Genomic DNA, 15820 nt, shown 5'->3' with positions numbered 1-15820 from the left:
ATTACAGATTTTTTTTGTGGTTAAAAAACCCAAAAAAGCAAAGAGGCTTCCATATAGAGTTTCTGTATAGCTCTTATCCAAAAAGTGCTTTTCAGACACTCACAGAAGGCTGTGAAAGATGTGCTAGACTAGAAATCTCTCGCCTTTCTCTAATGAAAGTGGAAGAAATGATCAGTTAGGCCTTTTACATAAAATGAAAAGAGAACAGTAAGGCCTTTCTTGTAAATGAATGTATTACATTCTGTGATTTTGTTCTGGTGGCCTAGGACCTAGGGAGAATGATGCGTGACTAATGTAATGTTCCTGGGAGGGTAGGGGGAAGAGCTGTCTTAGCAGGAAACCAGCAGGAGATGGCTGGTACAATAGAATAAAGGGGAGATGTCATCTTGTCCTGTTTTTAAATGACAGTCCCTGAAGCTCAAGGAGAGGTATGATAACTTGGCCTTCGTCTGTTTCAGAAAGGGTTGTTCTGGTTTTCATTTAAATTTGGATAGGCGACTGTGACACTGTCATTTATCACTTTTGGAAATGCTTCAGTGTATGCCAGAAAAAGAATGTGTTCCTTGAAAGTCTCAGATGTTTTCAAGCACACCCACATAACATCTTTTCTGGGAGGAAGTATTTTCCCTGGTATTAGAACAAGGAAGTCAGTGAAATGGTTTTAGCAGCTCCTTTGTCTCCTTTTTCATCATTTTTTCAGCATGATGTCAGCCAAATTACCTGGAGGTAGACTTTCCAAAATGTTGCTGCATGCCTAACTACTGAACATAATGCCTACTTCATCAAAATTTTGTTTCTTCATAAATTATAAAATTCTTGGATAAATGGGTGTGACAGAGATTCTCTTCTAGAGAAGCCGTGTCTCTGATGCTAACCCTTACCAGAAATAGTCATGTGAGGTTACTGATATGAAAAAAAAATGAAATTCACATATGGATAAACAAGGAGTTCAGTCTTGCTGTTCTAGAACATGTTTTTTAATAGCATGCATACTCAGCCATATCAGGACCATGGTATCCTTGGCACCAGGGGATTAAAAAGGTTGCAAAACAAGTGTGTGTGTATCTATATATATCTGCCTAACTGAAATGCCTTGTGTTTGCTTTTCCTAAACCTTGTATCCCTAAAAATAAGTGGGATAACAACAACAAAAAAAAATCTCTTGCCAACTGTTTTGTTCCTCTTCTGGATTTTTATGCTTCCTAATAATAGTCAATACAATGTTGCATAGCAAGGATAAGCTGCCTGGAGCCTGTCTGGGCAGAGCAGTACAAGATAACATTGGCTTATTTCCTGTTATATGTGGTTTTATAGCTATTTAGTTGGACCCTTTCCAAATGTTCCAGTAATACCAAAACCATACATTTTTACAGGGAGTGATAACTTAACAGGAGGTAGTTACTTTGCTGGTTGAAAACTTTAGTTTAGTTTTTGCTGTTATCTGATTTTTGAGGTCAGCGGAGGCATTCCAGAAATTACTAGTAAAGAGTTTCAGTCATAAGATGTTGCTATAAAGGTTATGGTTCATGACTGTACATTGCTAGTCTTAGTTTTCATTTCATCATGGTTTAAATTCTACCACCTTTGGAGGAAAGTTGCAGGTCTATTCAATTTTTTGAAAATTTGACTTCTTGCTGGATCTGAGTGTTTAATATGCATGTATTCTACGTGTGGTTTGCAACCCACTGCAGTAAGTTACACCTTGACACAGTGCACACCTTTCAGTTCAGGCTGCTTGCTTGCACCAGGCTGGAGTAGTGGATAGCTTTGGGGGCTGCCTGGGGTGTGAGGCTGCACTACTGCTCCTGGTCTGACCAGAAGGGCCCTTGGAGGCAATGGGAGTTGCTCTCTTGGGCACCTGACTTGCAGGCACTAGCAACTGAGCAACAGAGTTAGTGTTGTGTGGCTGAGCACCCTTAGCAGTATTTTGTTTTTCCAACACTTGAAGGGATCAGATCAGTGATAGGACAAAGGGCAATAGCTTCAGGCTCAAAGAGGGAAGGTTTAGATTAAGTGTTAGGAAGAAATTATGTACTGTGAGGGTAGTAAGGCACTGGAACAGGTTGCCCAGATAAGCTACGGATGCCCCATCCCGGGAAGTGTTCAAAGCTGGTTTGGATGGGGCTCTGAGCAATGTGACCACAACACAGATATTGGAAAGGATTACCTTTAAGGTCCCTTCCAACCCAAACCATTCTATGGGTCTATGATTGTAATTTTTACTGGTTTTCCACAGCCTTTAAAATGCCTCTTGTTTAAGGTGTAGCTCAAGAGACAGTTTGGTGTAGCACTCCTTTAATGTGAGTGGGAGAACTCATCCAGTTCTGAGATCCCAGTGCAAGAGAGACATGGACCTCCTGGATCAAGTCCAGCACAGGGCAACAAAGATGTTGAAAGGACAGGAGCATCTCTTAGGGAGAAAGACTGAGGCAGCTGGGCTTGTTCAGCCTTCAGAAGAGACAGCTGAGAGGGGACCTCATCCATGTCTATAACTATCTGAAGGGAGGGTGTCAAGAAGATGGAGCCAGGCTCTTTTCAATGGAGCCAAGGACTAGAACAAGAGGCAATAGGAAGACACTGGTGCCCAGGGAATTCCACCTGAATATGAGGAAGAACTTCTTTACTGTGCAAGCGACCAAGCACTGGAACAAATTGCCCAGAGAAATTGTGGAGTCTCCCTGACTGGAGATATTCCAGAACTGTCTGAACACAATCCTTTATCATGTGCTCTATGATGACCTTGCTTGAGTGGGGAGCTGGGTCCAGATGACCACTGTGGTGTCTTTCAACCTGACCCATTCTGTGACTCTGGATGAGGCATTCCAGAGGCATCTGCAAGCTCAGAATCTCCATATAGCTGCTGTTAAAAGACTGTAGCATAGGGTATGTTTAACTGTTGGTTTCTTTCACCATGGAAATAGGGGTAAATATTTTTAAAGCTCTTCATCCAGCCAACAGGAGATTTGTGGCCAGTTTTATTTTTGATATCCAAGTAAGTAAAAATGCTATGTAGCCTTCAGTAAATATTTTGCTGGAAATGATAACTGTGGTATATATTATTTATGATACAACACTATGTCTTGCTTATTTTTAATTTTGTGAATTCTTGACTAACATATTTACACATACTTTCCTAGGAAAAAGTTGGTAACTTTTTTCCTATGTAAAGATGATGAAAGGACCATATAGGCTGTAAGATGATTTTTAACAAGCATTTAGGATGTAGCATTGCTGCAATATAATGATATTGCTGAGTATATAAAGAAAGAATATATTCTCAAAGAGAAGGTGAGGTATTTGATAGTGTAGATCCAGTCTCTGTGCTTCAGTTCATTTGAGGCATGAGGCTTACTTAAGTTCCTTTTCAAATCAGTAGTAAGGCTATCATTAATGTGAGTGGGATTTAAAGTAAACCCAAACTGAGTTTGTATTCATTAAAACATCAGCACACGTTGATTTACTGTGTATTTGGGGGATGGAGGGAATAGATTTAATAACTTGGTTTATGATTTTGCCATCTGCTACACATAATACCATGTGCAGTCAGAGAACTACCTTAAAACTTTCACCAGAAAAATTGAAATAAAAGCAGATATTTTTCAAAAGGATGAGTGGAAGAAATAGAAAAAAGTTCTTTTAATTAGAAGAGTGTCAGCAGGAAGAACAGTTCCTACTGTGAGAGATACTGGCAACTTTTATTACTTCAGCTGATTTTTTTTTTTTTTCTTTTATAAAAGTTACATTGTATGGTGACCTAAAGCTTTGGCAAGTGGGTGGGATTCTGCTAGATTCTCCCATTCATGGCTAAAGTACCATGGTTTTGGTTTTGGGAATCTGTTTTCTTTGACACTTCTTGTCCTTGAAGGCAGTTTTTCTCTGTTTGTGGATATTTGACTGCTAAATGATCCCAACAGAACAGTGTTAGTAAAGAACCTTAGGGTATTGAAAGGACTGTGCATCACTGACTCTCTGCAAATTTTCAGAGTTTCCCCCCTCTTTTTGAAGAAAAAGTAAAGATAGGAGAATTAATTGGCCAGAAGTCAAATGTTCCTTTGTCTATTACCATGTCTTTTTAATCTGAGCAACTTTCAGAAAGAAAAAAAAATTGTAAAAAATAAATAATCAGATTTATTTTTTAGAGAGAGAGAGAGTAGTGTTTATCTTATTTCATGATGTTCTTTCTAAGAAGACATGGTCTCCCCATTCAAGTTCAAAAAGCTGCCCTTTTCACAAGTAGTTCTGTAGAAGAGGGGAATATTGAAAGAAGGGCTGGTTTATATTCTTACTGTGATCAATACAATGTCAGTATATGCTATCGATTATTTTTATCTCTTGCATACAAATAAGTGCTATATTAATTTCTTTCAGAAGCCGAGGAAGGATATTGAGCAAGAAGGAGGTGCCTAATGATCCAGTGACCACTAGGTCTAGCTAGAAGCCTTGTCTTAAATTCTGTAATTATAGAGCTATTAAAAATTATCTTGCATTTCTATCTGCAATTACTCATGCTTTAGAATTGTTAAATTTGTCCTCAGTAAATGAGGAAGGGACATTAGAAAAATACAGAGCAATTAAAACATTTGCAAAAATTAATTACAGTATCTGTCACTTAGTTGTAAGCGTTTATCTGTGTAGCTGGCTCCAGCCAGCACTTCTACCTTTTGATTAGTCTGACTGACTTGATGCAATGGGCTGACATGGATAGTCTGTCAGAAAGTGACAGGTGTTGCCAGGTACTGAGTGTGCCTGCCCAAGGCTTTGATCTGTATGTTTGTATCTCCCAGATAAAAGTAGCTCAGCAGATCTGAAAGCTTAGGCCAGGATTACCTGTCTGGTGTCCCTCAGTGTGAACCACAGTAACTGCCATCTAACTTGCTGTGTGCCTGCTCCAGGCCTGTCCCAGGTGTTTTCAGTAATGCCTTTCAACATATAACTCAGGTGCCCTGCAATCCCTTTGTAATTTTCACTAGAGTAATTTGAACTTTTGAACCTTAAATAATTAAGGTTTTATAAAGAAGGAGGGTTGCAAAATGAAACTTGCAGCACCTGTTCTTGATTGAGGGGGTCTATTCCCACCCATTTTTGAAGACCCTGTATTTAACCCATGTTTTTTAAAGGGTGTTGATGTAACAGAATATTACAATTGTATTTAAGATGCCACTCCTTCAAAAATATCCTGGGTTTATTGAAAGGCTTCCGTGTGTTACTTTCATTATACATGATATGGTGAATGTTTTACTTTGATCCATTCACAAGAATGGATCAAAGTAAAACAATTTTGTCTTGTGCGCTTAACAGACTTAGAGTATAAAGGGAAGTCAATTAGGGTTAGAAAAAAGACCAGATTTTGTGGGATTAGTGTTGGGATGGAGCATTACAGAGCAAATTTAATAGAATATGTTGAATATATTTAAGCTTCCAAGTCTAGTAATATGCACTAAGTGAAAATGTAAAGCAGGTGTGAGCAGATGGGAAGTGTGTGTCAGAAAGATCACCTGATCCTTTCTGACTTAAGTTAGTGTAGCTGATATTTTGACAAAAAAAGATGAGAAAGAAGCATAAGTTGCTGAGACAGGTTGCATCACTGGGTGAATGAGGAAAGAAGCAAGTCACACACTCTACTTTGGTGAAAATGGTTGAAAGTGGTCTGACATTTAGAGTAGCTCCACAACTGCTTCCCCTACAGCTTGGTTCTCTTGGGCTCCCACCCTAATCATAGCCCAAAGGCAGCTGGAGTCAGGCTCTTTGCAGTGAGACTTTGTCATGATAACACAATAAGTTTCTCCAGAGAAGGAGACTATAGACTTTGTCGGACAAAAGCAGTCTTGCCCTCACTGTTATCTTTCTTCCACCACCACCTTTAGTAAACAATACATAACTTTTGATTATTTTTTTTCTTTTGATGCCACAGCTACGGCATGTCTGCCTTTGTTAGTTTTAGCTGTTAAATATCTACCTAGTGTACTCTTTAGCTAGGGAAGTGAAATTGAGGTCAGTATTTCTTGTGTTTCTTAGCTTCATTGCATGTGTGCTCTTTCTACTTTTTTTTCTTTTTTTAAGTGCATTTCCTAAGGGAATGAAATTTAAGAGCTTGTACTGTTTTTTTTATCCTCCACATTTGTTTTGTATCTGCCTGTTTGTCTGTCTGATGAATTTCAACCAAATTTGAGAGGTGTCATAGATACAAAGCTCCCACAAAAGATACCTATCTAGGTTAAGTTAAAAAGCAAAGTGATGCCCTGGCTGAGGGAAAGGCCAGGGAAAGTGTGTTTTCACACTACTTGCTACTGAATATCAGGGTGAGATTCTAGCTTGAGACAATTCTTTGAAACCCCTGGAGGCCCTCTGAACAGCAGTAAATGGATTCATTTTTTTCTCTTTTCTTCCCACAGTGTTTTCTCCTGTCTTTTACTGTTAAGTTCTTTCCTGTCCACTGCTTCCAAAGACTCTTGGGTCTGCATGTCTTCTCTGTCAGGCTCTATATTATGATCAGCTTTTCTTTTCCCTCCTCGGCTAACAGGAGGAATCATATAAGCTAACTTTTGCTGGCTCCCTTGTTTCACTGAAATAGATATGTACTTCCTACAGAAGGTGCACTCAGGATGAGTTTCTCAGAGCTCGTGCTCAGTAATGGATTCAGGCACTTGTCATCTGCAGGAAGAGCAGTTTTCCTCCTGGTAGAATTAAAGATCAAGACTCTGGTACTGTCTCTGTAGGTGGCATGGCTGTTTTACAAGGGTAAACCTTGGGTTCTGTGAATTTCAAGAGATAAGAACATCCCTTTCCAGAGTTGATTTTTATTTAAGAATTGAGCATTGGAAGCAGTGTGCCAGAGGTCTGAGAAGGTCTTCCTGCAACAGTTTTGAATTTATTTTTAATGCACTGAATAAACATTAGGAAGTAAAGTGCTTGTCTCCGGATATCTGTAGCTACTTCATCCTTTTTCTTGACTCTGACTTCTCAACCTTTTTCTCCTTTACCTAGAAAAGGAAAGCTGGAGAACAGTCTGCCTATGTGTAATAGTGGCTCTCATGCCAGTGGCAATGCACCCAGCTCTTAAAATTGCTGAAACCAGTTCCAGCAAGTTCATAATTTTCCCTTTGCCTTTGACTGTGGGGCTCATTAGATTTTAGCAGGGTAAAAAGTTCATCCATTCACTGTTGAAAGCATGTGATTGCCTTACATGCTAGGATATTCTTGAATAGAAGTATCCATTCACTTTTCCGTTGCACAGACAACCAGTTTGGGTTCTGGCATCCCACTCCTTAGTTACTTGTTAAAAGATTTGTCATATACTCCCCAGTGCTCAACTTTCCTTTGGAATTGCTGCAGTCACACTGAGATAAATGTTCCCTAGCTCTTCAGCAGCAGTAGTTCACAACGGCTGCAGAAAGAAGACTAAATTAACCCTTGTGCAAGGCACTGTATACAGTAATCTCCAAACAACTTCTATGTTAGTTGAATTCAATTGACCTCATGTAACTGCCTGTACCAATTATTTTTAGATTTTACAGAGTCTGTCGATACCCCTCAGAAGTGCAGTAGGATTGCCTTTATATTGAGGTCTTACAATTTCATAGTATGATGGGTGTAATTAAAAAATAATTCCTGTACTTTTCATAGCCAGTCTCTGATTTGTACACAAATGTGTGTTTACTGTCATATCTATACACATATATTTTGCAGACTTGACTATCTCAATCCTTCCATGTTTTAAAAATCTAATAATGCATGTTAAAATGCCTGTTTGAAGCACACAGCTGGTATTGTGCATTCATAAACTATTCAGTCACTGCCCTCACAATGTGTGGAGCTTAGCTTGGCAGGGAGTTTCTGAAGTGTCTGCATTGCAGTATTGACTTCTGGGAGAGTCAAAGCAACTGAACAGAAACTAATTAACCTTGGAAGTAATTTAGGCATACTAAAAATTATGGGTTTTAAGAAATGCTTCCTTAAGGCTTTTGTTGTTGGGCTGCTGGGCACCTCAGTAATGGAGTCTGAGCTTTGAGAGATGAATGGTGGAACTCCTCCTGATTTTGTTGGTATTCTCTCTCATAGTTAAGACTCTTTAAAACACAAATATTTGGCAACTTTCTCTCCACATAAATCTGTACTCACACACATACCACAGCCAGCAGACATCTTACCTCCCTCTTCCTTGGAAGACTTTTTTTTTCTTTTTTTTTTTTTTTTGTTTTGTTTTGTTTTGTAAAGTATCTGTCATACATTGATATATAAAAATCAATGCAGTTTAGCAATGCTGAGGTGCTCTGTGAGTGATTATTCTGAACTATGTATGATTTTAAGTCCTATTGAAAATATTTTCTACGTAGTAGGGAATTTATTTTGCTATTTGAATGAAAAACTAATTGAGTAATTTTGCAGTTCATCTGAGGAGTAATTTTCTCTATGGTTGTCGTGTTGTGAGGCAACTAGATTGTGTTACTGTTTCCAGTATCTGTGAGCCAAACTGTACTGCTTTCTTCTGATTATGTCACCTTGAAAAGCAATTACCTTAGCTTTTTTTGATTCTATCTGCCTCTTCAGGGTGTGGCCTGAGAATTATTTCACTATTGAGCCAATTAAAATTTTAAGGTCAACTTGACACTTCTGGAAAGACTGATTTTACAGGAAGCAGATCAGAAATCTGAGAGAATACATTTCAGGTGTATATCATATTTGATGTGGAAACTGAATTTATGAGTCAAAACTTAGTCTTGCTGAATTAAGCAGCACGTCTCCCTTTGACTTTAACAGGTGGAATTCTGCAGGTAGTACATGCAATGGTTTCAAACTTTGGCTTGCCAAGCCATAACTGCCCTAAATATTGCCCCTTGTTTCCCTGCAGATGTGCACTGGGAACTACATATTTGTTCCTTATATGATAACTCCACATAACAAGGTGTACTGCTGTGATAGCAGTTTCGTGAAGGGACTCACAGAGCTGATGCCACCTGGTTTTGAGTCTCTGCTTGGACCTATATGCTTACCTCTGGTGGATCGATTTATTCAGCTCTTGAAGGTGGCACAGGCCAGTTCCAGGTGAGTTGTCTTCTTGTACACCCGTGTAAAACACAAATATTCCACCTGGCAAGGTAAATATCAGCCTCTTTTGCCTTCTGTTCAGAAAAACTGATATTTAATAGATTAGCTTGGCCAAATCTCTGCATTGACACTGTTCCATCAATACATGTTCTGCACATACACTGTGGGAGAGCTGTGCTGATGTGGAGTTGTTCCTCTGCAGCCAGTATTTCCGGGAATCCATTCTGAACGACATCAGAAAGGCCCGGACACTTTACACGGGCAAAGAGCTCGCAGCAGAGCTGGCAAGGATTCGACAGCGAGTCGATAACGTCGAAGTCTTGTCTGCTGACATCGTCATAAACTTGCTGCTGTCCTACAGAGACATCCAGGTAGGAGTTCACTACTAAGAATAGTAAATTAAATTACGTTCTCACAGAAATTTTTTAGTGCTTTTGGCGCAGATTTTTTAATAAAATGTGTGGATAAAGCGCACTAGCAAAAATTTTTTGTGGTGTCTTCTCTGATGTTTTTATTTTGTTTTGTAGTTTCACTGTTTGCCTTTCCATAGCAGAAAAGGGTTTTATAACAGTACCTAAAAAGTACATGATGTGTAATAACTCTTCTCCATCTCAGCACTGCTGTGTGATGAACAGCGTGTAATTAAAGGCTATGGTGGCATTCTGCAATTGATAGGCAAATGTATTCTTTTTCACCAAAGTTGGTGACATTTCTTATAGAAACATAAATAGTTCATATTTCAGGTTTTGGAATGATGCTGGTAATTGCCTGCTTTGTTTTCCTTAATTTCAACTGTCACTCCTTAAACATTATGAAGTGGTTTGAGTTTGATTTTTTAATTTGTTTTTTAAATATATCAGTGAGTAAGCTACTTTAAAAATGGTGGTATTAAAGAGTCTTGTTTTTGTGGCTTATGCCTACTTCAGAGACTTGAGATGTCTTAATTCAAATGCGGTTAGTTTTGTAATGTCTGCACAATATGAGCACTGAGATGCGTTCAGTTCCTAACTTTAATAATGAAACAGATGTATGAAAATTTCCACAGAACCATGTTGAAGCAGCACAGGAGACCAAATTGGGCTTCTCTGCTAAATACTGTGCATATTCCCATCTCTGATTAGTGTTAGGCCATTTACAGTATGAGACTGAAGAAACTGAAATCCATAAAACTTACAATGGACTGAAAATACTTCTTAGTATGAAATAATAGCTGCTTAGGTTGAAGAGGAGTTTATAGAGGCATACCTCAGTACAGGCCCTTAAAACTTTATTATTCCTTTCTTTTGGAAGGATTACGATTCCATTGTGAAATTGGTGAAAACTTTAGAAAAACTGCCCACTTTTGACTTGGCTTCCCACCACCATGTGAGGTTGCATTATGCATTTGCACTAAACAGGTAAGACTCTACCCTTCCTTCTGCTATGGAACAGTAAATCAAAACTTCAAACTTTGTAAGCGTAATCCTGTGTGAAGTTCCCTACTGGAATCTTTATATGCAATCCTATGATTTTGACTGAAGCAGCTCTGGAGATTCTAAGCTTCTTTTTATCTCATACTGTTAAATTTCATTCCTTTTCCTTTAGCATGTTTGATTTGTCTTTCCATAGGTTTGCATTATTTTTTTTTGTTTCAGTACCTAAATTAGAGCAAACAAATACCTAACAACATTTTCCTTCTGTAAAATACACTTATAACGTTGCTGTGTGAGTGACAGCACTGCTTCATTTGTGCTGGCAAAGACATCATCTCATTCAAGTCTGAATTTTGGTAATGTCAGGAGACAGAAGCAGACCTTTCAAATGTCCATAGGAAGATTTTATTGTATTATGATGATAAAATAATTTTCACATTCTCTGGTAACATGGACAAAATGTGATACATGGAGCGACATACACGGCTTCTATGGATTAAATAAAAGCCAAGCCTAGATTTTCTTTCTAGGATACTGACATTTAGGCAAGTGACTAAGAGGGGTGTTTTTTCAGAGGAAATTACAGATGTTCTCTGTTTCATTGCTGTTATCACAGTGAACATTTTGCTGTTGACTTTTAGAAGAGTAGACCAGGCATCAGCAGGTATTGAAATTGTCAAACATAGCGAATGTCGGTAGATGGTTCTGCTTCTCACAGATTTGAATTTTGTAATCCAGGTTCACTGAGGAGGTTTAAAACTGCACATCATGGAAAAGTGATGTCAAAACCTGTCACAAGGAATTACTTGAAAAAATAAACCTGGTTTTAAAAGAAAAAAAAAAAAGAAAAGATTAAAAAAACAGCTGTCTGGCATTTTTTGTCTGAATAAAATGTCCAGATCTTTACTTTTGCCTTTATACCAGGTAAATGAAGGTATAAATATTGTGCCTTTTTTGTTTCCACTTTGACATAAATATATGAAGTTTTGCAGATTAAATAGTCCAGCCTGTACCTGCTGCTTCTACAGAGCCTTCACAAGGGTCACTGGGTGTTCCTTGCCCCATAACCTGTTGCTTAGACCTCAAGGTCACAGTTTTCTGAAACAAAGTTGCCTTTGAGAACAGGTTCATTGAGGCACTAAAAACCTCGAAAAATGCAGCATGATCTTTTCAGGTATATCCTGATAGTTCACTGGTTCTGTGACTCAAGATATTGCCTCTGAGAGTATCTGACAGAAGATCAACCCAGTACCTCCAGAGGAGTCCAGATGAGATTTTCCTACTCCTCCCTTTCCAGACTGACCATTAAACTAGAAGCCATGACAGCCATGAAAACATTCATGCTTTGGTGTGCCAAGAAGGAATTACTTGGCAAATTGCAACTTTCTCCTTACTGGGACTGTAGAGGATATTTTGTGAGCTGAGGCAGGTCTGGAATACTCTGCACTTCTGGATCTTTGCTGTGAAAAAAATGTGTCTGTTGCTTCTAATCCGGGTCACTAGCACGGAAGGATGGAGCAGCTCAATTAGTCAGGATTAGTCTGACCTAAATCAAGAAATGTGAGGGCATTGATGATGGAAAAGTAAACAGAAATAAAAGTAGGGACCTCTGTCTCAGAAGACCAGCTAAGTGTAAATAATCCATGTTGCAAACCATTATTTGCCGTACTGGTTTTGTTCTCATTAAATTCATTAATCTGGATTAGTTATAGTCAATACAAGATGTGGAAATGTTGAAAATTGAGTCATTTGATTGTGCAGTACACAAACATGTTAAAATTCTAAACTTTTGATACTGAATGGTGTATGTACCAAAGCTATGACTCACCAGGAAGTGTCTAATGCTTGCAATTACGTGGTTTATTTGTCTGAAGTACTTCTTTTAATATTGCCTTTTTGGCTTTACTCCTAAACCTTCCCTATCATGGGAGTTCAATCTGGTTTGTGTTTTTTGGACTTTTTGCTTCACAGACAAAATGTATATAAAAAGAAAAATCACAAACACAAGATTGAATCGTTTTTTCTTTAGAGCATGAATTACTTTGAAAGAAATACTAGACATGAAATCAAGGTTCATATTTTTCTATTTTATAAGGAAGTAACATATGACCCTTCTAAGAATTTCCCTGGAGGTTCTTGATGCTGTTTTCAGTGCTTTGCTATAGCTGATGCTTCATGAGAGAGAGAAGTTGTGTTTAAGGGCATTTATAAAGGTTTCTCATGACATAAATAAAAGACAAAAAAGAAAGGAAGAAGGGGTAAGTGTGTATATATAAAATAGTACACTGTGTCTATCCGTCATCTTACATGGATGAAGTCATATGTCTACTAAAAACAGTCATGAAAAATTATTTCTTGTTAACTTTGTTGGTTTTTTAATCAAAATTATTATTTTAACAGGAGAAATCTGCCTGGAGACAGACAGAAAGCTCTAGAAATTATGATTCCCCTTGTAGAGCAGGAAGACCAAGTAGCTTCAGATATGTACTGCCTGGTTGGTCGAATTTACAAGGACATGTTTTTGGAATCTGGGTTCATAGATATAGAAAGCAGGGACAAAGCAACTTTCTGGTGAGTACTATTTTCCTGGTCTGTGTCCTTTTGTTAGCTTTGGGAAGATATTCCTCAAACAAGAATATATTTGAACAGTTTTACTTCCCAAATACTTGGCATCCTTAGGGGATAGAATGAATCTTCTAAATTGCCTTGCTTATTTGTTGAGAATGAGAGATTTATGTTGTTCACACATCTTGTTCTGCAAAGCTCTTGAAGTGCCTCAGAGACCTGAAGTTTAGGTGCAAACTAAACTCATAATTTTTCCCAAATATGAAGTCTCCTGTTGTATTGTTCTTAGTAATCTGGGCCAGAGAATAATCAGTCATTAATTGATTGGCATGTCTGGAATATGACAGATATTAGCTAGCAAGGCTCAGAGATTTAACTTACAACCAGTATGGCTGTTCCAAACTTGCTGACAAAAGTTTTATCACTCTATAGTGGTAAAAGTTTTATCATCATTGTACAGTGTAGGCACATTGCAGTGGACTACAGTAGTCAAAGAAGCACACAATAACTAGTCAGTAATAGATGAATTCTTATCCTCATTTCAGAGACAAAAATCTTGGTTGTTTTAATGCTTTTGAAATGCACTAAATCACTGTTACGTGGAAGAGATTAGAAAATGAAGGCATGGGATGTCATCCTAGACTTCTGTCAGGATGAGCTGTTTCTCTGCATTCAGATGAGGATACAGACAATCTGCATTTATGTGTCTTGCAGATCACGTCTTAGCTCTGGTCTTGTGCTCATCAGCTGCTTGTTGAAGTAAATGCTTAAAATGGAAAGCTTTCTTCTTTCTTTGTCATTTATCACTTGTTTTCGGTAAACTTCAGCTTAGAGCTGTCTCGCATTAAAGATAAGATAAAATTGTTTATCAGTTATGGCCTCAGCATTCAAATTCAGTTTATAACTTCTGGTCAGTATTTACAGCTTGGCAATTCTTACTGGACTTTTAAAAGATGTTGAAATAACAGGAATACAACATATTATTTTCATTCCTCCTAGCATAATTTTGGATTTAAAAAAGTTTCATTTCCTGTAAAGCGCAAAGCCTGTAAAAAACTTTCCGGGGTCTCTTGTAACACTGTATTTTGCTAATGTCATGAACACGATATGAAGAAAAGTCTAGTTTTGCATACAAATTTTAGGCATTATTACAGCCTAAATTAAATGCAAATTACTCTTGCTATTGTACACCTCGTTTTCTCCTTGTTCATAGTGCCTTATGAACAGATAAACCTTGCTATATCAAATATAATTGAACTAAGAATGATTATATATATAACAGTGGTGAGTTCCTATAGCCATTTCAACACACTTTGAATTAATGCATCTTAGCAATTAAGATAATCATGGATCTGATGACAGGAAGTGATTGCAGGCATTCCAGTCTAGGAAAGGACTCTGGCGACCCAATAGAGAATGCTCTGTGCACCTCCTGCCACAGAACAAGGAGATCGCTGTTGAGTCAAGCTGGAGTTTGGCCGGAAGCTGTACCGGATGGTCCAATTGCTTTTGGTTTATATTTTATACTGGATATTGATTTGAGTTTCTAGTGTTAGTCACACAGCAGGCTTGACATGCTGAAAGGTTGATACATAACTCAGTGAAAAGCTCTTAGAAAGGAGCAGGTCTACCCTAGTGCTCCAGTGGGCCACAACAGGACAAGGTGCATGCAGGAGCAATGGCAGTGCTGTGTTACGTTGAGATAAAGGTTATTATCTCAGTCTTAGAAAAATAAGGATGTAAGGGAAGTACAGTGAATTGCATGAGATAAAGAGAATTTGGCAGCAGAACCAAAGCATTGGATTTGCAACAACTGGTGATGCCAAGGTAATTTGGTCTGTTCCAATTAAAAAACCCAAACCAACAAGGTGCTTTTCTGACAATTAGAAAATAGAATAAAAGACATCTTTCATATAAATATGAGAGAATAAATGAAAGAGTAATTATTAACTGTCACTTTCTTGTTTCACACCGACAGTGTCAATCAGACTTACCAAAGCTACCAAGTCTTTATTCATATCTTTTCACCACTACCCCCCTAATTCAGTGTCTGCACTGCAACATTTTCTCAAATGTCAACAACTGCAACATTTTTACAAAAGTACAGTCTTTCTTATATTGGAACAAAAATACTAATTTCCATGGCTTTTTCTTCTTCTTCTGTCAATCTTTCCTCTCTCCTTTGTGTATTGCATGAGAATTTAAGCCTGGAAGATCTCTAGGGTGGAAAAGGTGGTCCAGTTCCCAACACTGCTGTGTCTCCAAACAGATAATGCCAGCTAAAGGGCTTCCCTTAGATGTATATACTCAGAATCAGTGAGAGCATTGTCCTGTTTAGTTGGCAGATTTTTATGGGTTTTTTGGTTGTTTTTTTTCTCCTTTGCTTAGTTTTTGTTTGTTTGGTTCGTTTGTTCTGTTTTTTGGTTTTAGGTTGGATATTTTTTGTTTATTGGTTGGTTAGGGTTTTTTAAATGAGCCAAAAATATTTTGTATGTACTTTCTTCCTCACTTTTTTGTAACTCGCAGAGAGAGAGAAAATTGCAGATGATGAAAGAAAAAGATCTAGTACTCTCTGATTCTCTTGCTTTTCTTTAGAGCATTAGGCGCTTGTTTAATGATTAAGTTCTTTGGAGGTGGGCAGCTGGAGTATAAAAGTATATATATGTAGGAGATTGAAGAGAAGCCTGTCTTACAGTTTTGGAGAGCAGAGCTTATGTTAAAGGATGCAAAGTCATTAATCATTAGAGCAGAAAAACTGACAAACAAACAAATTAAAAACCAGCCATTTTTTTGGCCTG

The 15820-nt window shown here is 38.0% G+C and overlaps 1 protein-coding gene across 1 annotated transcript in view; it reads left to right on the top strand.

The window, feature by feature from the left end:
* The window catches only part of MAP3K5 (mitogen-activated protein kinase kinase kinase 5), a 98329-nt gene that overhangs the window by 32928 nt on the left and 49581 nt on the right, over window positions 1–15820 (top strand). Inside the window, exons 4-7 of the mRNA XM_059841792.1 lie at window positions 8849–9042; window positions 9248–9416; window positions 10336–10442; window positions 12858–13028. Coding sequence (XP_059697775.1) covers window positions 8849–9042; window positions 9248–9416; window positions 10336–10442; window positions 12858–13028 — 641 coding nt within the window. The remainder of the gene's footprint in view (window positions 1–8848; window positions 9043–9247; window positions 9417–10335; window positions 10443–12857; window positions 13029–15820) is intronic.

Source organism: Haemorhous mexicanus, chromosome 3, assembly GCF_027477595.1.
Source record: "Haemorhous mexicanus isolate bHaeMex1 chromosome 3, bHaeMex1.pri, whole genome shotgun sequence".
Lineage (NCBI taxonomy): Eukaryota > Metazoa > Chordata > Aves > Passeriformes > Fringillidae > Haemorhous > Haemorhous mexicanus.
Note: the sequence above shows the minus strand (reverse complement) of the source record. Positions and strands in the feature narration are given on the sequence as shown.